At 43.3% G+C, this 21,630-nt stretch overlaps 1 protein-coding gene across 10 annotated transcripts in view; it reads right to left on the minus strand.

The window, feature by feature from the left end:
• Positions 1 to 3,346: 3,346 nt before the first annotated feature.
• Positions 3,347 to 21,630, minus strand: part of ARHGAP6 (Rho GTPase activating protein 6) — a 489,264-nt gene continuing 470,980 nt past the window's right edge. For 9 of the 10 annotated variants that reach the window (XM_068534002.1, XM_068534008.1, XM_068534006.1 and 6 more), the window contains 4 exons: positions 19,628 to 19,725; positions 9,816 to 10,084; positions 7,901 to 7,981; positions 3,347 to 5,180 (listed from right to left, as the gene is read on the minus strand). In XM_068534002.1, the coding sequence (XP_068390103.1) occupies positions 4,480 to 5,180; positions 7,901 to 7,981; positions 9,816 to 10,084; positions 19,628 to 19,725 (1,149 nt within the window). In that variant the 3' untranslated portion in view covers positions 3,347 to 4,479. The remainder of the gene's footprint in view (positions 5,181 to 7,900; positions 7,982 to 9,815; positions 10,085 to 19,627; positions 19,726 to 21,630) is intronic. The other variant, XM_068534004.1, reaches the window with a different exon arrangement.

A 21,630-nucleotide genomic window follows, 5' to 3' on the forward strand; every position in this document is an offset into this window, starting at 1 on the left:
GTACGGCCGTACCCATAATGCACAGAGATGCTTGTTAACATGGTCACCTGCGCCAAATGCCAGAATAAGCGGCGATTCAGCGTGTTTCCGGGAGGGGAGGAGTCAAGCTAATTTTACAAGAAAATTAGCATTTGGCTGAATAGGAAGAACAAGGAAGAGCATTCGAGGCCCTTGGGACAGAGGCAGGAAAGCGTGTCCTGTCCGTGGGAATGGAGAGTTTTCTGCACGTGGCCAGAGTCTGGGGAGAGATGAGATGCAGACGGCAGGTCGAGACCAGATTGTGAAGCGTTTTGACGTCATCATGAAGGATGTGGACCTTGTCCTCTAGGCCAGAGGGAAGAGCTGGCCCCGATGTTGTTTAAGCAGGGACGCGCCTACGACAAAATGAGTCAACAAGCCTGGGATCCCAGGGAGGCTGCAGGCGAGACTCCCTGGACGGAGGGGTGGGTAGGGGCTGGAGACCACGTGGCTCCACGTGGAAGTCGAGGCTGCAGTTGGTCGTTCAGGGCTGTTGAGGCACCGTGGGGCATTCGGTGTAGATGTCAAGCAGGCTGTTGGGGACCTAGTGGCTAGCAAGGCTGCAGGTCAGGGTGGCCACACTTAGCAAATAGATGCAAATCCTTTTGTAATATTTGTGTGTCCCATGCAGTATCTGGGACAACGACTCTTTTAAAAGTGTAAGTATATCCCAAATGGCACCTGAGATATACTAAATTAAGATTAGTCATTTATCTGACACTCCAGTTGAACTGGGCTTCCTGTATCTTATCTGGCGACCCTACCTGAGAGGTACCAAGGTGGCGCGCTCTGGATCCTGGCCCCTTTCCCTACCGTGCCAGGATGTGGAGCTTTTATTACTAAACCTGGGATGGCCCAGGCAGACTGGGATGAGTCTGAGTTGCTCACTCAAGGCTGAACAGATGTTGGTCAAATTGAATTGAGAGAATTTTCTGACCCTTCTGAAACCTCTGGGGGCCTTCGGTTGGGGCTGGTGCTGTGTGCACCGTGAGGAACCGCAGACCACGCCAGGCCAGGGGTCCACACCCCAGAGACCACTGTCTGCAGCTCCACATCTTCACGACGTCATCCGCTGCCTTGACCGTGCCAATGAATTCCAACCTTTATTGGAATTTTCCTGTGGTTTGGATTTTTTTCTCCAGAAGAATATTTGCTACTGATTTAGTCCTGTTTTAAAATTCTGTCCGGTCGAAATGTTGTCCTGTTTTCATCTCTGTGTGACTCTTCCTCAGTCATTTCCTTTCTTCTCAGTTCACTTGAGTCCACCTCCTGCAGTTTGCTTATCAGAGCGACATACACCACAGGCCTGGACTGGGTCCTGACATCTCCTTAGATTTAATCCCAATGCTGTTTCTCTGTCAAGCAGATGTGTATTAAAATGTGCATAAGAAAAGAAGCAAGCTGGGCTTATTTAGAAATTTCTTCAATTTGCACACACTCCATTGGTAGAAGAGATTTTTTTTTTTCTATAAAAACCCACAACAAACGTATGTGAATAGCTTCTTAGATCAAGACAGATTCCTGTTTGGCCATTTCTGCCATCATTCTGCCCCATTGCCAGAGACACAAAAACGGTGATTGAGTATGCAAAGATGCAGAGACATCTGTGGCACGTTGGAGCTTTTTTCTTGATTGTAGGATCTCTTCGCTCCCAGAAATGAGTGACTCCAACAGCCTGTTAAATGGTTTTGTCCAACTTGAAAGAGTTTGCTTTTTTTTTTTCTTGTCAGGTATTATAACATTTACAAGGTGTTAGAAATGACTCCAACTTCGACTCAGGTCTTTGGGGCTTGTGTGTGTGTTTTAAAACAGCTTATTTTCAGGCATAGAAAACAAACGTATGGACACCAAGGGGGGAAAGGGGGGATGGGATGAATTGGGAGATTGGGATCGACATATATACATATATACACTATTGATACTATGTATAAACTATGTATAAAATAGATAACTAAGGAGAACCTCCTGTACAGCTCAGGGAATTCTACTCAATGCTCTGTGGTGACCTAAATGGGAAGGAAATCCAAAAAAAGAGGGGATATACGTGTATGTATAGCTGATTCACTTTGCTGTACGGTAGAAACTAACAACATTGTAATATACTCCAATAAAAATTAATTTAAAGAAACAGCTTATTTTCAATGTGATAAAGGCATCTGAGAAACAAGCTTTCACTCACTAAGCCAAAGATAGGGCCACTGGGCTTAAACCATCTAAAGAGAAAGGGAGAGTGAATATTGTTCATTACATGTACGTACTTGGGCATAAACAGGCACAGCACACACACACACACCACAATTTAATTGTATAAAAAAAATTCTGAGCCATGTTTTCTGGACTATTTTAGATCTGACTATTAATAGACAGACATACTTTACCTTTTGTGACACAGACGTCAACCTCAGGGCCATTTGATCTGGCAGTTTAAAAAATAGGACTATTAGGGCAAGAACCTGGTGGGGGGGGGTGGTTCCCATATATCAGGCAGTTGAGTCCAGAAAGGAGACAGAGAACTGGCCAGACTGGTGTCAAATTCAAAGCCAAGAAAACACAGAGTCAGCGGGAGGAGGAAGAGAAGGGGTGGCACAGGAAAGCAACCTGTGGTCCACAGGCAGACAGCGTTTGCTCTGGGTCTTGTTGGCAACTTTGGGCTGTGTGTGGGCAGCCAGGAGGAACCAGAGGCCGGCAGGCGAATCCCTCCCGAGTCCCTGCCAGTGGCAGAAGTGCTGGACCCGATGACAGAGCTTGAAGATATCCTCATCATTCCCCCGATAAGAGGCATCAGATAGCATTTTTAGACTTCATTATTTCAGCCCTGAAGCAAAAGGAGCATCTAAGGCCTATAGTGTAGATGTAATTTACAAGGATTGTGTTGGGCAACACCTGTCCGGCAGGTGGGACACCTGAGTTCCCACCCTGGAGCAAACCACTTCCTCATCGACAATTGAGTTTCAAATGAGTGACAATCAGCCTTCACTTGCTTCAGTGTTACCGGGTTACGTCCCCAAGCCACCTGATATTTTTTACTAGCTCTTTAGCTGTGTATGTATAGTACTGCCATTATTTATTACACTTGGACTTGGGGATAGGGAAGTGTATGTTTGGAATGGGGTGCGAGTTCATTCACTAGATTTAATGCCAGGGAACGAAGGCTTTGCTTAACTTTTTATTCATTATGGCACAAATAAGAACTTTAGGAAACACCACTGAAAATGTCATTGCCAATATGAAAATTAAGAGTAGCATGTTTTATTAAAAAAAAAACCTCTTTTTCTATAATACACATTCCCTTATGAAGTGAAAAAAAAATTTCATAAAATACTGAAGCGAATTGCCACCTGCTGGTCAAAAATTGTTTTGCAGTTGAAAAACTTCAAATTTACTACTGAACTATGGTAGGAACATTTTACACTACACATAAAATTACCAAAGAAAACATTTCCTCAGCCTTTGGCACAATGTAAATACAGAGCTTGATTTTTTTCCAAATATGATTTACTTTACAAAGCACTGCATATAATTTGGTTAATACTGATTATGGGGCAAAAGGAAAAACCATGTTCTGTAATTTGAATACTCTCTTTTGATCCTTAAACACTTTATAGTTGGATTCCAGTTTGCAGTTTTGAAAAATACATAAAAATTGTACATTATAAATATATATTATATATGGTCTATATAAAATTGAATTTGACCTAAAATGGGAAGGACAACTTCTTAATTATTCTTTCTTTGTCAGGCACGGCCTTTCTCTCTGAATTCTTTCTAAACAGATTCTAAAAATATATTCCATAATGTACCAAATTTAATATTTTCCTTAAAACATACTCAATATGAAAAAGCATTCAGTGACTATATTTTTTTGTATCTCACTACTATAGAAAAATATGGCTTCTCATATTCTGTTTTATTTTGTTTTGTTAGTGTTTTCCTTAGGCAACGAAGGAAGGGCTGTCCCCAGTTAAAAAGCTACGGCCAAAGCACAGAAACCCGCTTGTGCGTATTCTAGAACACTCTATAGAATCTCATTACTTAGAATAAGTGATTACAAAATGTGTTCCTTCTGTTTTCCGTGAATATAACATATAGGATTATCATACATAATCTGTTACAGAATATACAAGAGTCAAAACTGAAGACACATAAATACAATGAAGCTATACCGAAGCGAGAGTTTTATCTTATACAAGAGCCAATGTGAATAGCTTTTGGATCGGATAGTAGCATCCGTTTCTGTTTTTGTTTTTTCTGAAGGCTGGCTATGCAATAGAATCTTATCATAAATGGCCAGGGTCCTAGTGCTCTATATCTTTAAGTGAACTGACTTTTCTCGTGTTATTCTTTTTTTAAGTGTAAAAGAAGAAAAACAAGTAAGTGCCCAATTGTCCAACACCCACTTTTCCCCCTACTGAGTGGAAGAAGGCTGTTTGGGACGTGAGGGCGGAGCGTGGAGGACTCATCTCATACCAGCGTTTCCGGGAGGGCATCGGGGTTGTCGGTGGATAAGAGCTCCCAGATCTGCCACCGCTCCCTCTGCCAGTCGAGCCAGTAGGGTTCCCCCAAGGTCTTACTGTTCTGATCGCTGGCGGGACCGGGGTAGGCGCTGCTCGCTTTCTGCTGGGCGGCCTGATGCTCTCGCTCGGCTCTCTGGCTTCCCTCTTCCAAAGCTGTTCCGGAGCCTCCTTCTGGCCTCTGGGGCCTCCACAGCGGCGGCTCCGCGGGCTGGTGGGCCGATGCTAGGGCCTGCTTCCCTGGACCAGGATACGGAGGAGGAGGCCTCTTGTCACCGTGCCTGGCACCCTCTGCAGGTCTCTGGTGCAGAGGCTTGGCTCTCCTCTGCGGCCAGGCCACCTCCGGCTCGCGCTCGGCGAGGTCTTCGGCGCTGCTCAGCGTCCAGCACGGCTCCGGCCTTGGCCTTGGCGCGCGCCTCCCGCCCCCGCCGCCCTGCATGGGGGGCGTGCCGCAGACGCGGGCCACGGGGGCGTGCGCCCTGCACTCGGCGGCGGCGCTCGCGGTCTGAGTCCTGCCAGTGACCTGCGCACTGCCGTCCAGTTCCATGGGGCTCCCCTGCCACCGGGGCCAGTTTGGGGACAGGTTCCCTTGAGAAAGAGAACACGGCCCCGGTCGGAGGGAGCTGCTTTCAAAAATGTCTCCGTAGGAACCTGGGAGCCGGAGAGAAGGACGAGAAATGGAATTGGTTTGTAGAACCCCTGTCGGGATGCCCTGTTCTTTCTTTCCTACTGCCAATTTCAAAAACTAAAAAAGTGCGGACACGCTTAGTTGTTGTTGCCTAAAGTAAAAGACTTCCTAGTAAGGGACGTGAGCAGTGCTTTCTGATTACTGGCACAATTCGTGAAGCAGCTCCAAAGACAGATGCCTGGACTCCGACAGGTTAGCTGTCAAATGCAACCAGACAGTCCTTGGCCCTAATTTATGTTTTAGGAAAGCCCCCTTCTGCGTGGTTAGGAGAACTTTTCTGGACCTAGAAGGTGAAAGGAACATTCCCTTCCTGTTCAGTGCAACTTGCAATCCAGAGGAGACACAAATAATGTTTCCATGTTTCTATTGTGTCAATTAAAGCTGTAGGAATAATGAAATGAATCAAAAATGCCTCATTTGGTGCCGGAAGATAATGAAGACAGCAGCCGCTGTGTATATTCCACCACCACCACTGTGAGAGAGGCTGGCTCGTTGTTCACCAAATCGTCCCCTTTCCTTCCTGGATGACGTTTCCCGGCCTCCCTTGCAGTTAGGAGGGCCACATAAATGAGGTCTGGCTAACACATGTGCAGAGGTGTGATGTGAGCCATTTCTAGGCCTGGTCTAGTAAACAAACAAACAAACAAACAAACAAAAAAACCCCAAACGCACGCCTAGTCTTTCCTGCTTGCTCCCTTCCTTTAACTTGTAGCCCAGGATGGAGGAACCATGGAAGACTCCAAAGCCTCTGAGGATGGGGGAGCCACTGGCTAGATGGAACTTGAGCCCCTGAGTGACTCTGCACAATCCACAGTGAACTGGGCGCTGAGGGAGAAATCAACCTGTGAGAGGTTAAGCCACTGACGTTTCGGGGGTGTTTCTTACAGCAGTTAGCCTTCCCTAACTGATACAACTTTCCTCAGGAAATTGAAAGGAGAGCAAAACACTGCGTTTCACAAGCAAATGAGGAGTTCCTGGGGCCTATGTCCCCAGGCTGCCTTTTTCCTATGGATTTGCCCTGTCCTCTCATTTCTTTTTAGTAGGCTGGGAAAGGGAGCAGATCATTTTGGGGAGAGAGGGGCATATAAGCATTTACATAGGGACAGATCAGAGTTGAAACAGCGAAGGAAAACAGAGCAGAATATCGTGGAATAGTTTATCCTTGGGGGAAAAGGCAGTAAAGCACTTCATGGGATACAATGAGATGTAGTTAGATAATGGATCAGTACTCAAGTACTCAAACTGGATTAGAGGCCATTAAATTAAAAATGTACCATGCTTTAAAAATGTAATATGGGAGGTATTACGAAACAATGAGAAAGGGAACATATACACACACGCACACACACATATACATACATACACACACATTTGGGAGAAACAATAAAACAAAACAATTTACACACTTCATGCAATACATTAACATATATTGCAGATGGATTAAAGAATTAAGGGTTAAAATAATGGAATACTATGAAAGGGAAAAGTGCATAGGTGACTGACTCTCCAATGCTTAAGTAAAAGTAAAGATTAATTTTGCAAAATAATTCACAACGAGAGAGAGTGATAGACTTACCTATGTAAAACATTAAAAAAATTTCAGATATCCAAAAAGGGGAAAAAAATGCAAGGGATAATGATATCAGTGGCAAACAAAGTGGACAAAGGGTTAACATCTTTATGATAGGAAGAGTTTGTAAGAATCAATTTTAAAAACACTAGCATACACAAATAGCCAATGACATAACTGGTAATCAGTGGGGGAAATTCAGCTGATTAATAGAAAAATGAAAAAATACTGGTGAGAAAGAAAGGCAAATGAAAATAATAAATACAATTTTGTTCTTTAAAGAAGCCAAAATGCAAACCCAGTGATTTGCAATACCAATGAGGTTAAAGTGACACGGACAGTACAGTGAAATGGCACTGCCAGCTACAGCTTATGGAGCATAAGCCAACGCATCTTCTATGGAATGTGAAGTGACTGTACCTCTGAATTCTTGAAAAGGTTCATCATTTTTGACCCACTTTCCTCTTCTGTTTTTTTGTTTGTTTTGTTTTTGTTTTTGCTGCACCACGCGGCTTGCAGGATCTTAGTTCCCCAACCAGGGATCGAACCCAGGCCCTCAGCAGTGGAAGCTTGGAGTCCTAACCACTGGACCACCAGGGAAGTCCCCCACTTTACTATTCTGGATTTGTAACTGGCTTTCTGAAATTTTGTGAATTTGTTAATAACTTAAAATACCAAAAAAAAAAAAAAAGGTACATAAAAGAGGTCCCTGACATCATAACTTATTACAACATCAATAATAAATGGAAACAACTCATTGTCCCAGCTTTGGGCTATAAACTACAAATATGCATCTGGAATACTACATGGCTCTTAACAATAATAATGGAAAATAACTGGAGAATGGACGGTAAACAAATCATATAAAGGTACACAGAGAGAATGATTGTAAGTATCTTTAAAAACTCTTGCAAATGAAATGAAATGAAATAAAGTCAAAGACTGATGTACTTTGGTGGAAAGGATAAGTATAGCTTTACCCCTTTTTCTCTGTTTCCAGCATTTTCCAAATAATATTTGACAAGCATGTAATACGATGATAGTAAGGTGAAAATGAAAGGAAATTAACTTAACAAGTAAATGAGATAACAGTTTTAAAAAATTATGCTTCACCTGTCATTCCTGGGTCTTTGGATCCACTTTTTAATGTTGAATGCCAAGTTCCCCAGATATTGAAAGCCTCCTCTGCCATATCTAGGAAGAAGTGTATAAAAAAGGTAGGTAACTCACAATCAAACTGAAGAGCAAAAAATCAATAAATATGTTTATAACATCTCTTTTGCTCAAAGTACTATATTCGAGATTGTGATGGATAAAAGACAGAATACGATGCAGACCTGCCTTTTAAGATGCTTATTCCATTTGAGATTTACAAAAAGGCTCTTTCTCTATGATGGCTGTGGTAGACAGAATAAGGACTCCCACAAAGATGTCCGTGTCATGATCCCCAGAACCTGTAAAGATGTTATATTGAAAAGGGACTCTGCAGGTGTGCTTAAGTTATGGATTTTAAGATGAGGAGATGATCCTGGATTATCCGTGCGAGCCCGATGTAATCACAAGGGTCTTTATAAGAGGGAGGCAAGATAGAAGATGCTACGTTGCTGGCTTTAAAGATGGAGGAAGGGGCCAGGAACCAAAGAATGCAGGCAGCCTCTGGAAGCTGGAAAAGGCAAGGAAACAGATTGTTCCCTAGAGTTTCCGGAAGGAACACAGCCCTGTGGACCCATTTTAGATTTCTGATGTCCAGAACTGTATGATAATAAGTTTGTGTGTTGTTTTAAACCACTAAGTTTGTGGTCTTTTGTTACGGCAGCAATAGGAAACGAGTAGAATTGTGATGGGTGGCAACAGCTGGGACCGCATTAACATAGAGACAGAGGAATAGTTATAGTTTCTTTATCTGGTGGCAACAGAGTCAGTCCTGCATGTATTTATTCATACATCCCCTTAGTCTGTCTGTAAATATTTACAGCCTAAGGCACTATCTTAGGTGTTTTCACCATCTCATTTAATCCTCACTACAATGATGCCACGTGATAATAATGACTATTTCTAGAAGCAAACATCTACTGGATGCTTCCCTGTGTTCTGCAGTTCATATGCATTCTCTCATTTAATCCTGAAGAGATGGCCCTGAATCCATTTTACAGATGAGGCAAGTACTTTCGCATTTTAAAAATAAACGTTATGCCTGATGGGAACATGGGTTACTGTTTTCATTGTAAATTAAAAAAAAATTTTTGACACGAATATTTGTAAAATTAAAAAAAAAACTGCTGTGATTAAAAACACCAAAAAAAAAAAAAAAAGCCCTTTCAGAGTGGCTCTTCAGATTAAACTATAAATTTGAGATAAAATAGTAAGAATTTGTACTGTGTCCTCCAATTATTACTTTAAAAGTGTCCTGTTGAGTCCTGACCCTGAGGAATTACTCTGTGGAGGGAGAGAACAGAACCAAACATTCGGTGGTCAAATGAATTTGAGAAAAGCTGCAACCCGTACCCTCCCTCCCATTGTGGAAACTCATGGTGCCCACTAGCACTCTAAAGAGTTTGAGAACTTGTACAGCAGAGAGACCATTAGCTTGGTTAACCCAATATTTCCCAAATGTATTTGACCATGGAAACCTTATTCTGCCTAAAGACGTCATCTCCCATGGAGACCTCTTTGGAACATGCCAGCTTGTTATATAATAAGTTCAGCTTGTTCTCTTTATAAAAGTTAACAGCAATGGTTCGGTGACATCTTAGCCTAACAAATATGCACCCAAACCCACAGGCCAGGACACATACAGTTCCTCGGATGCTGGAGCAGAAAAGTCAGCTGGGAATGTCAGGGGCTGTCAGAGCCTGAGACTGCTTCCCAGCTAGCTGGGTCTGCGGGGACTCAGACTCAGAGTCGGTGTTTGGCAGGTCCTCAGTAAATGCTCATTGAATTAGAGAAACGTGAGATGGTGAAGGGATGGAGAGAAGGTCCAAAGCGCCCACATCAGGCCACATGCAATCAAAGTCACTGGTGGAGTTACCTTTCCCAAGCCTTGGTCCAGGAGAACTCTCCCTCGACTTCGAAGATGGCAAGTGGCCCACCCGCACATACTGCTCTGGCCCTTTGTAAAGCTTCTCTGAGCCCCCCGGGGCCACGTCCTCTTGCATAGCCAGCAGGGAGCGCTCGGACAGCACTGGGGAGTTGTTGTCATAAGGGGAGAGGTCTCCGCTGGAGGCCTTGTTGGAATCTGTGGACGAATGCCTTCCTCCCACGGAAAAGGAAACTTCCGACCTCAGCATGTCAGGGCTTCTGGCACAAGGAGACAATTACAGGTGCGTGAGTGTGTTAACAATGAGTGACCAGATTCAAACAATCCGACGGTTTCACACAGGACAGGAGGAGAATGCGTGGACACGGGCTGAAACGAAAAGAGCTTCTGAGCAAGGTTCCAAGACTCCTGTGTCAATAAGGTGAAAGCGTTTCTATGAAATGGCCAGCAGATGGCAGTAAAACCCAACAGATGTTACAGGAAACAGCAAGGCGAAGTGGGGCGGGAGAGGGTGAAACACATGGATCCCTGTTTTCTCCAAGGTGCATCACTGAAATGCCTGTTGGATCAATCCCTGTTTCCATTTAAAAATTAAAGTCTGCTGCTCACTATCTGTTAAGTAGGGGAAAACTGTAGATAACTCTTTTACTTTCCTCAATATCCTGAATTAAAAATAATTCAGATAAAACTATGATTGAAACTTTACACGTAGTTCATTATGGCTTTACGGACACCTTTTCTCCCCGCACCCAAATACTTATTGTAAGTGAATCCGTCCTTCCTGAGGACGAGGACAACAACGACGATGATGATGATGACGACGATGATGCTGGTGGGAATAACTGTTTCATGGTTAAAACGGTGGCTAAAAGGATAAATATATGACCATCACTAGAGTCCATTGTATTTAAATACACCTAAAAAGATTCTACAAGGCACTAGTGCTTTTACAAATTGATATAAAACGTACTAATTAGCATATCCATTAAGGTTTATATGTGCATGAGTTGTCACAGCAACAGAAATAACGGTGAAAACAGTGAGCGGAACAGGACGATGAGAACATCAGACATGACAGGAGTGTTGGAAGTCTTACCTGGGAACATCTGTATTTTCTACCTTCCTCAAAACAGTGGCCCTGACATCTTAAAGGGAAATGATCACAGATTGATTAAAAGTTCCCAAACCTGCTTCTGTTGCCCCCACCCTCCCCCACTTCACTTCTCTTTACTTGTCTTTGCTTTCTTTTGGTTTAATTTTTCAAAACAAGTCCTTAGTGATCTTAAAGAAGGTCAACCCATGCCTGAGCAAGCCTTTCCTCACCAAAGGGTTCTGTGCACGCGACACGGAGGACGGACGCTTTCAGGGGGTCTAGCTTCACGGAGGTCTCCAGCAGGGGTTAGTCCCAGGGGAAAGCATCTCAGCAGCTGTGACACGCTTTCCCTGTCACCGAGGCAGCCAGTGGCCCAAGCACTTTTTGCTGAGGGAATTTCTTACCCACATGGAATAAATAGTCCTTTCCTTGCCTCCTCTTTAAACCGATGACTGATAACCTTATGGGAAAGAGCCAGAGGACAACCACGAGGATGGTTTTCCAGAAACTTTAGGCCTCCAGTGAATGAAGGAAATATAAAAGGAACTTACCACTTCTGCTGGAAAGTGGGGGGAAAAAATGATTTAACCTCCGCTATTTAATTAAAGGGGGAACCCTCCCTAATTCTAGTGGAGGGAACACAAAACGAAACAAATGGACACTTGTCTGTCGTCATGGGGTTCGACTCTCGTTGAGGATGCTTTACTATGAAAATGAGAAAATACGAACGTGTTGAATTGGTAGCACCACAGAGCTCAGCTCAGAATCAGGGTCCTACATTCTGACCAGGGCTAGAAATCAAATTGCTGGGCTAATTTCAGTTGTTTTCCCTGTTTAGTTGACATTTTTCCATTCATTAATGAAAATGTCTTATGTCTACTCGGCAAGAATAAGTCATAGTGTTATATCGATAAGAGTGGGCACATAAAGCCTTATTTTATGGGCTGTTTTAAAGAGAGTCAAGTCAATTCACTTGCCAAAACAAAATAACTATCAGGGCTTCGACTGCTTTTTGGCCCCTTTACAATAGGAGGAAAGTTTTGGAAAGGTCGTATTGTAGCTCATGGAGACCACAATAGTTCGGTCGCATAGCTTGCCCTTCTGTCTTACAAAACATATAGAAGAGCATATATTGAGCAAAGTATGATAAGCTGCAGATTCAGCCAACAGTTATGTGCATAAAGAAAAACACCTCATGAAAGAAATTTCTTGAACATCTCAGTACTAGGGACATTTGGGTTTCTCCCAGGCAAGCAGGTTATTTTTACCTACTTGGAGGTAAAAATTATTTTTCCACATAGAACCACGGGTCATGAAATAAAGATTGTATCTCTCTTTGCAATGACCGCTAAAAGGCTCTGAGGAACCAGGGCTCCACTCGAGTTGGCGTATTGGAGCTTGTATGATATTGGAGCTTGTGTGAAGCCTTTGTGTGTTTCACACCCCAACTTCATCTTACCTTATCACTCTTTCCACTGTTTTCCTTTCCCTGGTCTTTCAAATTACTTACTATGATATTGTTCCACTTTACATATTTTTGCGAGCTGCTTCAATACATTGTTTTTGGAGTGGTGTACAGACAGGGAAATCAAGTCCATGTCGCTGGGGGTATTAAAAAGGCAGCATGCTTCATGAGAGCATTCACTTTGGTTAACACAAAACAGAGAACAATAACAGCAATAACGAAAGTAACTGAAGCTGTCACATTGTTTTTTCCTCCATGATCATGGCTGTGATTGGATCTGGTCCAGCAGAGGTGAGAGAGGAGGAGGTGGAGCGCCACTGTCCCCTTCCTCTGTCCTTTGGGCTGACTCTGCGAAACCTCACTCAGTGGTTCTGATGCGGCCGCATCGCTACCACCTGGGAAATGCATTACTTGTTGGGAATGCAAATTCTCAAGCTCCATTCTGGACCTCCTGCCAAGACTGGCCACCATATGCAGGGCCCAGGGCAAAATGAACATGCGGGGCCCTAAGATTAAAAAATGATTAGAATTTCAAGATGGTCACAGCAGATCACTAAGCCAAATGGGTGCTGCTTCGGAGTACAGGGTTCAGCCCATGAAGCTGGCTTGGCCGATTGAAAGGGAACCTCTGGGGGCAGGGCTTTAAGAGCCCTCCAGGTAATTTTGATGCTTGGGGAAGTTTGAGAACCCCAGATACCAAGCCTTCCCTCAACCCAGAGATGTGACCGTGGGCTATGGATCTACTAAAAGTCAAATCAGGAGGGAAACCACAGATAGTGGCCAAAACCTCAGCCCTGGCTGGCAGCGGGGGTAAATGTGGTGGTCCTGACCTTGAGGCGGTTGGCGCCACAGCTGAGTAGAGGAGAGAGAGTGTGCCCATCCCAGCCAGCTCCGGTCTGCAGGATCCGGATAACTGAATGTTGTTTGGTTATGGATCAGAACGTGTTAAGGGGGGGGGGGGGGTGGGGTGGGGCAGGAGGGGCCAACCTGCCTTTCTCTGCTCTTCTGTGTCATTCTCCTAAGTCAAGCCACCAAAGTCACCACAGCTGCGGCCCAATCGGGGGAGAAACGAGGAGGTGGCTAGAGCTAATCCCTGGAGGTAGAGGTGAATGAAGCCGACACAGACCGCGAACCTCCTCAGCGTGGCTGGGGTCACAGCCAGGGACACGGGCAGGTGGGGACACCCCATGAGAGGTGATACCTCTTTTCCCAGCCAGCGTACTTGCCCGTGGAAGTGGATACTGATTGAGTGCCCATGGCAAACAGCTTGTGGCATATACACTCATGTGAAGTAACCCCTTGGCCTGAGAGAAGCACAAAAGTTGCTAGTTATATAGAGTCCATTATGTGGCAGAGATTGCATTAAGCTACTGTTAACAACTCTCCTTGTTTCTGATCACAAGTCTAGAGACGAGCCAAAGAAATGAGGAGATGTCAAAATTACATGTCTTTCTAGCAGTACCGGCATTAGGGGTCGAGACTCCTAAAACTTATTTCATAAATACTATTCAAAATGACTAAAAATCAATAGTAAAATGCTTGTTTTATGCTTAGAGTTGGTGGCCCTTTTATATGTTTAAAGTATTTCCTATTCACCATTTTATTTTCTCGGCAGAGGTCAATAAGATGGTGGCCAAATGTGCCTAAGAACCCATGCCCAAGAATTGTCTTTCCACACGACAGCCCACCAATTAATAAACAAAATAAACAAAATAAAACTCCTCAGAACTCTCACTGTAACATTATCAGTTCAGAGTTTTAAAAAATTTCAGTGTCATTCCATCGCTTTATCATTAAATCAATTGGAAACAAATCCAGGACCCTCCCTCTGGAAAATGAGACAAGCAGCCACCAACGTCTTCTCTAAGATTTGCCTCTAAAATGATTCTACTCTAGGAAGACAATTTGAAGTTCAACACTCCAAGTAAAGGCAATAAAATATTCATGCATTTATCTAAAATATTTATTCTAACCAGTGATTCACTAGATGAGAAATCGTTTAGAAGCACAAAATGTTCCCTCTTTCTATGTCTTGGAATTTCATGGATTTGAGTGGATACACTGCCAGTTGACATGGGTTTGCTTCCATGAATGGAGAGCTTTCCCATGAGACCTGAAAGCCCCGGGACCATCCACAGCATGCATGGCCAGTCTCAGCCAACCAAACAAGCATGAGATGGACGCGGAGAGCGAATCACTTTCTCACCCTTAGCTGGTCCCTCCAGGTCAGGGTGTAAACACGCTGGCAGGGTACTGTGGGCAGGCCTGTACTGCAGCCGGAGGCGCAGAACTTGTTCTGTGGATAAACGGAAAACTCCGGTTCAATCACCGGAAGTGGCCAGCCCAGACCCTCACTGAGCAACCCCAGTGAGAAACACCTTTGGGGGTTTCGAACTTGCATTGGCTCCATGCTTGGCTTAGCCATGAACTGATAAACCTCAGTCTGTTGGAACTCAAAGCACATAGCCATCTCGGACACTATTAACGGTACCAGGAAAGGAGTCCACTGCCACAGTAGCTCTGGACTTATGGAAGATTTCCACGTTCATCATGCTCAGTTCTGCAAAGCATCCCTTATGCAGAATCCTAGGGACAAATGCACCCTGCTCCGAAGAGAAGCTGACATGGATCCAAACGCCCACCAGGAGATAAAGCCAGCACCCTGGATGTTAGAATTCGCCCAGGTCTTTTAACATTTTTTGATATTTTGCTCATCAGAGATTTTTGGTGTTAATTTTGATTTTTAAAAAATACTACACTTCAATATTGTTCATTTTGATGACCGTTTTAACACACCCTTAAAAATCTGCACCTCACTCCCCTCACCCTAGTTCCTGCCCTGCCATGATACCGTACTTCTGTTCTGTTGCAAATGCCTGCGTTTAACATACTTTGTCCTCTTTGACTCCATTCTCATCCCCTATTACCTTACATCCCTAAATCAAGGGGGAGGGTCTATTTTAAGTATCTTTGAAGAAAAGAGCACACAATTCTAATAAATATACCAGACAAGCAATTAAAAAACTGGAAGTCTTTCATTGTTAGTAATATAAATCTCTTCTAATCTCCTCTCGGCATTCCATTTTAGTTGAAGCCAAAAATGTAAGTAGACAAGCACAAGAAAAAATAATGAATCCTCCTCTCACTCCCCCAATTCTGTTGTCGCACATGAAGAAGGGAAAAGACTCAAATCAAAACATTAAATTCCCAAATATCACTAAGTGTTTCATCTTTCAAAACAGAAATGTTGATGAATACGTTCTTGTTCTTGGTTTGACACTCTTTTGAAAACTTACTTGTCCACCCCAGATAAAATCTTGTGCAGTTTCCACGTGGGGCCCAGCAATCTAAAACCTTATTTAGGTATGTGAACTGATGGCAAAGGACAGAAGCTTCAGGAAAAAAATCAAAGGGTCGGAAGAGAATAATGAGGCAGCTCGTGCATATCACTGCACTTATGATACTCATTTTAGAAGCTACTGTTGCTTCCCACTCTGTGGTCTTCCTGCAAATCCTTTCCATTCTTACCTTTTATAGCCCTTGTAGCTGAGTTTTCACTAAATAAGGTCTTGGAAACAAGAATTCTGTCCCTTCCCATCGCACCACAGATTTCCCTTCAGAAATCTACCTGGCCTGGTGCGAGCAGGTCATGTTCCGAACTTCAGTGCCTTTCACCCTCACCCCTCTGTCTGTTCCAGAACTACGCCATCATCCTGATGCCAATTAGATCAGGTGAGCTTTGCCTTTCAAGACAGTGCCACAACTTAACGTGGATGGGTTCTCTCGTGCCATATTGCCTTCATAGGTTGCTATCTCATGGACAGCAAGGTAGAATCTAGTGACACCCAAGTTTTTGCTAAGTAGTTGTAAATGAACAGAATGGTGAAATTCCAAGTAATGTGATAATAATCACTAACAAGTACTACGCATTTATTTAAAAACCAGATTCTATTCTAATAGCAGAACAACTCCATGACGTTAGTGTGACTTTTTATCTCTAGCTTACAGATGAGGAAACTGAGACAGAGAGAGATGAATTTATTTACCCAAGACCTCACAGCCAATAGCAGTGGAACTGGCATTTGGACTCAGGCAATCGGGCTCTGAATCCAAAGCTCATAACCAGCACGTTATATCATAGACGGGTGTGCTATTGATGGATAATTGACACGTCAGTGTGGCCAGCACTGTCTGGCATTTGGGGTACTATAATTTGTCACCGCTGTATTCTGTCATTACCATGATCTATCATCACTGTAATTCTTTGCCGCTGCTTCTTGATTTAGGCACCGCTGCTAAGCTTGCTATTTAAGGGCTTCTGCCCTCTGTGCTGGCCAGCTTCTTTATTGTGTCCCCAGCCAGCTGACATATTTACTTTTATGACCAGGCCCTGATTCAAGCTCCCCAAACATCCAGGCCTATTGACAACCTCTCCAGCCTACAAAGTTCCCTGCAAATCCTTGCTCTTCTCAGAAGATATCGAAACTCCACGTGGATCTATGGTCTGGAGCGCTGGTTCCCTTCTTTGTCAACACAAAGACCCCTTTGGAATGTAACAAATCACCTACCTCAAGTCCCCGGATGACAGTAAATATGTAGTACCTAATGGGGCAGCTCTCAGCGGGCAGTTCTTAGCCTGGCTGCTTGTGAGAAACACAGGGGAGCTTTTAAAAATCCCAGTGTCCAGACTGCACCCCGGAATAAATGAATCCAAATCTCTAGGGGGGGTGCCCAGGCGGAGCGGTTCTTCAAGCTCCCCAAGGGATTCGAACGGGAGGCAAGGCTGAGAACCAGGGGCTCAGCACATATTATCTTCACCCTTGTAGGCCTCCTTCAACAAGTCTGCAAGTTCTTAAAGGTGTAAGCATTTATACGGAGAATGGATAAACAACAAAGTCCTACTGTAGAGCACAGGGAACTGTATTCAGTATCCTGTGATAAACCACAATGGGAAAGAATATCAAAACTGAATGTACATATATATATGTATAAATGAGTCATTGCTGTGCAGCAGAAATTAAGAAAACATTGTAAATCAACTATACTTCAATAAAATAAACATTGAAAAAAGAAAAGAATATGCCTTGAGATTTTAAGCGTTTGCTGCTCAAAGCTTGGGTCATGGCCCGGCGGCATCACAGCACCATCTGGGCGCTTGTTAGAAATGCAGTTTCTCAGACTCCCTCCCCTAGACCTACTGATTCAGAAAAAAACATTTTAACAAGATCTCCTGGTAATCTGGATGCATAGTGAAGTTTGAGAAGCACGCCTTTAAAGCACGAAGAGACTACCTACAGCGCGAGGGTTAGGACTTTTCAAGCCTCAAAAGGCCATTAAAAATAAATATTTATTTACTAATGTATGTATTTTCCCTTCACGGTAGCATCATCAACCTTCTGGGCTGCTACCTGACCTGTACCTAGAGGCAAAAACCAAACACTCCCTTCTCCTTCTTACTGCGAAAGTCTTCTCCAAAGGTTTTCTGTTCGATAGTGCTAGTCTCTGACATCTTCAGTGCTCCCGTGAGCTCATCTTCCTTTTCTTGAAGCCCTGACACTCACCTAAGATCCTGGTGTAGGGTCAGCTTGCCTAGGCCTTACAATTCTTATTCCTATAGGTACAGGGAACACAAGAGGCTGCACCACTGTACAGTTTGGGGTGGGCTTAATATGTACGCTTCCTCCTTCTCCTGAGAGCAGAGAAAGAAAGGCTCACTTCTTGGCATTTATAAGCAAAGAGCGTATGGAGAACCACATAAAAATAACTTCTAGCATCTATTCTTCAAAGTATACTATTCATATATTTTAAAATGTCACACAAAAGCAGAAATTCGATAAGTCAAAAATCAGTGGGGTTTTTAGGTGTGTGTTTTCTACCTTTCCCAAGGCAGCTTAATGGGGGATTCACAGAGAGAAAGGCTGCCATGTCTGTTTTCTTGCACAGGGGAGGGAAATAAGTGAGTTCCTTTAAATTCTGGTGACACAAGACCTCCTAGGAAGAAAAGCCCTTTGTTTGTTTAAATTAGAATCTCCACCTTGATGATAGTTAGGAATCTAGGAAAATTTTAAGTGAGCCCAATTCTCTGATATGAAAAGCAAGACCACGAAATACCAGCCCATGTATACAATTTGAATACATTTTTATTCCCTCGTGGCTCTTAGAGTTTGAATCCTGGCAGAATGTCTTACTTAAAGCAGAATTTATCTTGATAATGATTGGCACAGAAATGGATTTTTTAAAGTGCTCTTGAAAGGACGATCCACTTAAAAATTCTTCCCTGTTCTACAGGACATGGAGTGAAACAATGTGCAATTCCTTTCCACCAAATTTCTCTAAAGAATGTAATTTTTAAATACCTGAAATAGTTTTAAATGAAAATTAGTACATCAGGTTCGATATCAATACAAAAGAACAATTTAACACGTGTCCACGTTTCTGAGATACCATTGAATAAGACATACCATTACAGTATTTTATGTATGACTAAGAGGGAAAAAATGCTATGAATTAATTTAAGACATGTCGTTGATTATAAGATTAACCTCAATTTCAGAGATGATAAAACATGGGGGAAAATGTGTCTTAGAATTGTTGAAATTCAGTAGATTAACAAGCACAGCATAAGATGATACTTTCACGAAGGAAACAACGTTTCCTGTCACGAATTTAAGGTTTGGTGTCATGGTGGCAACATCACTCCTGGTTCATGACGCAATAGTATCCCCTTAACTAGCTTTGTTAAAGTTCACCCCCATACACTCTGACTCTATAACAAACGGTTAAGATAAATCATAAAATCTGACTAATGGGAAAATTCCGTGCTTCTCCTTTTGGGGGAAAAACGGTGGTTAACCGTAGCCTACAAGCAAGGCTTGCATTTTCCTCATTGCAAACATGGGTGCTTGTGTAGACCGGCGTGCATTTTTCTCAAAAGGATGCTAGCGTTTGCTAATGCATCTGTCCCGTTGGTAAGTTACACACGTGAGATGCGTCCAGGCGCAGCCTTAGGGGCCCCTAAGCGCAGTTTTTAGGATTCTAAATCCCATAAAGCAGTTTCTAATTTGATAAGTGGATTGGGAAGACAAGCATTTTCTGTTTAGGTGGATTGATCAGATTTGCCAGGAAGTCACCAAAATTCCACTCAAGTCACCCTGCGTGGAGTTATGTAAACTTTTCTAATTCTTTGGAAATGAAAATAGAAATCCCCAAGGCGGCTGTAGAAGACGGAAAAACTGGCATACTCACGAAGATTGGGAGGCCTTTCTTCTGAGTAAATAGTCCACCACATCGGGGTCGGTCTCTAACAGGCTGATCAGCACTTCATTCTGGAGATCCGGGGGAACCTGCAGGGGCCAAATGTTGAGGCATAAATAAAACCACTCCAGAAAGAGGCAAACTACGGTCATTGGCAACTTGACGATAGCATATAAAAGGGTGCCTTAAAAGTTGTAAGAAAACAGAGTGATCTGTTGGTTAAAACCAAACCTACACCAACCCGTACAGCCAGTTTCATTCTTAGGACAAACTGGATGATTACCAAATAGTCATATTCAATAGTCAATTCAATTCAAGTGGGGTGAATTGTCACCCCACTTGCGACTGGAGATACAGCCTAACCATTTGGGTACCTCTGTTGCTCAGACCCGATTTTCTTGGCTTTGAATAAGCAAAATATTGCGGTTAAGAGGAATGGTGTTTATAATTTATTGTCCAAACAGGGACACTTTCTAGAGTTCATATTTAGAACTATGCCAAGACAACAGGCATAAGTTAGGACTGTTTTGGGCAGTTCTGGAACATAGGATCAGTTTATTGAGGACAGGCCCTGGAGCCGGAGACTGCTTGTATTTGAGTCCCAGTTCCACTCGCTGGGTGTGGGACTTTCGGCAAGGTATATGACCTTTCCAGGTCTCAGTGCCCTCATCTGTAAACTAGAGATAATAAGAGTACTCACCACAAAGGGCTGATGTGGTGAGTAAAGGACTTACTACATGTTGAGAACTTAGAAAAGCACCTGGCAAATAGAAAACACTCAAAAAAAAATGTTGACTAGTACATTTGCACATGCCACTTTGTCATTCAGTGCTGGCCTTCACTCCTTTCTTGCCTCCTGGTCTATCAACAATTAAAAGTTTCTTGCTTCATAATTTGATGAGGCATTCACTAGAGTGTTACAGATGAGCTTCATGTGTTTCTCTAAGCCTAATCCTCAGTGCATTAGAAGATGACCTTACAATCCTAAATCACTCATGTAGAAGTTTTTTCTAGGAGAAAAGATTGAACTCGGCTCCCAGTGGTTTTCTACTCTGTAGATGCTGGTAGCTCAACCAAAGGAAATTCAAACTGTTGAGGGAAAATACATTTTCAGTCTGATTCTCTCACATGTGGGCTCGGAGACAAGACTCTTAAATACTGTGGGGACATGTCTTCTGAGAACAAGTGTTGGTGGAAGAATTGCCTTCTGCCTCTTGCAGAACTCAATTCTTCTTGAGCTCTAAGAAGCTGCAAACAATTTTATTAACAAAAACAGGGATGAAAAAGCAACAAAATGCTTTCCTCCTTTCATAAATCTGTTCTTCCTACTTCATTCTGAATCGTCATTAATGACATTGCCAAACCCTAGTCACACAAGCTCAAAATCTGGGTTGGATTCAAGCTTCTCTGTGTCCTTTCCCCTCCCTGTTCAGAGCTGGGAGATCTACTTGATTTCATCTCCATGATGCCTGTTACTTCTTCCCTCTCTTTCCCATTCCAACTGCAATGATCCAAGTTTGAGTTTTCATTACCCCTTTGGTGTGGTCATCTGTTGGCCATTACCAGCCTTCATTTCCCTCTTCTTATAACAGTCATACCCCAAGTTCCCTCTGGAGAACTAACTGGTCCCCAACCTCCAGCTGGAGGGTGAGGTGTAACCTAGCCTAAGTCAATGATCATTCCACTCCCAGACTACCATGGTTGCCTGAGCCATGAGCATGTGACTTCATTAGAAGCAATGAAAAGCTGTGAGAATTTCCCAGAGACTTCAGAGGGACAGGATACAGGGCCTGAGGATTGTGCTGACAATTGAAGAAACAATTCCAAGAAATGGAGAGAAAGTAAAGGGCTCTCTTGACATCACTTGAGTCCCAGGTAAAGCTATGCCTGAAGCTACATTTGCTCTAGATTGTTCAGCTGTGTGAGCCCCCAAATTCCTTAAGCTAGTTTGAGCTTTTAGTTGAAAAGAAAGATATATCCTTGATGAGGCTTTG

Source organism: Eschrichtius robustus, chromosome X, assembly GCF_028021215.1.
Source record: "Eschrichtius robustus isolate mEscRob2 chromosome X, mEscRob2.pri, whole genome shotgun sequence".
NCBI lineage: Eukaryota > Metazoa > Chordata > Mammalia > Artiodactyla > Eschrichtiidae > Eschrichtius > Eschrichtius robustus.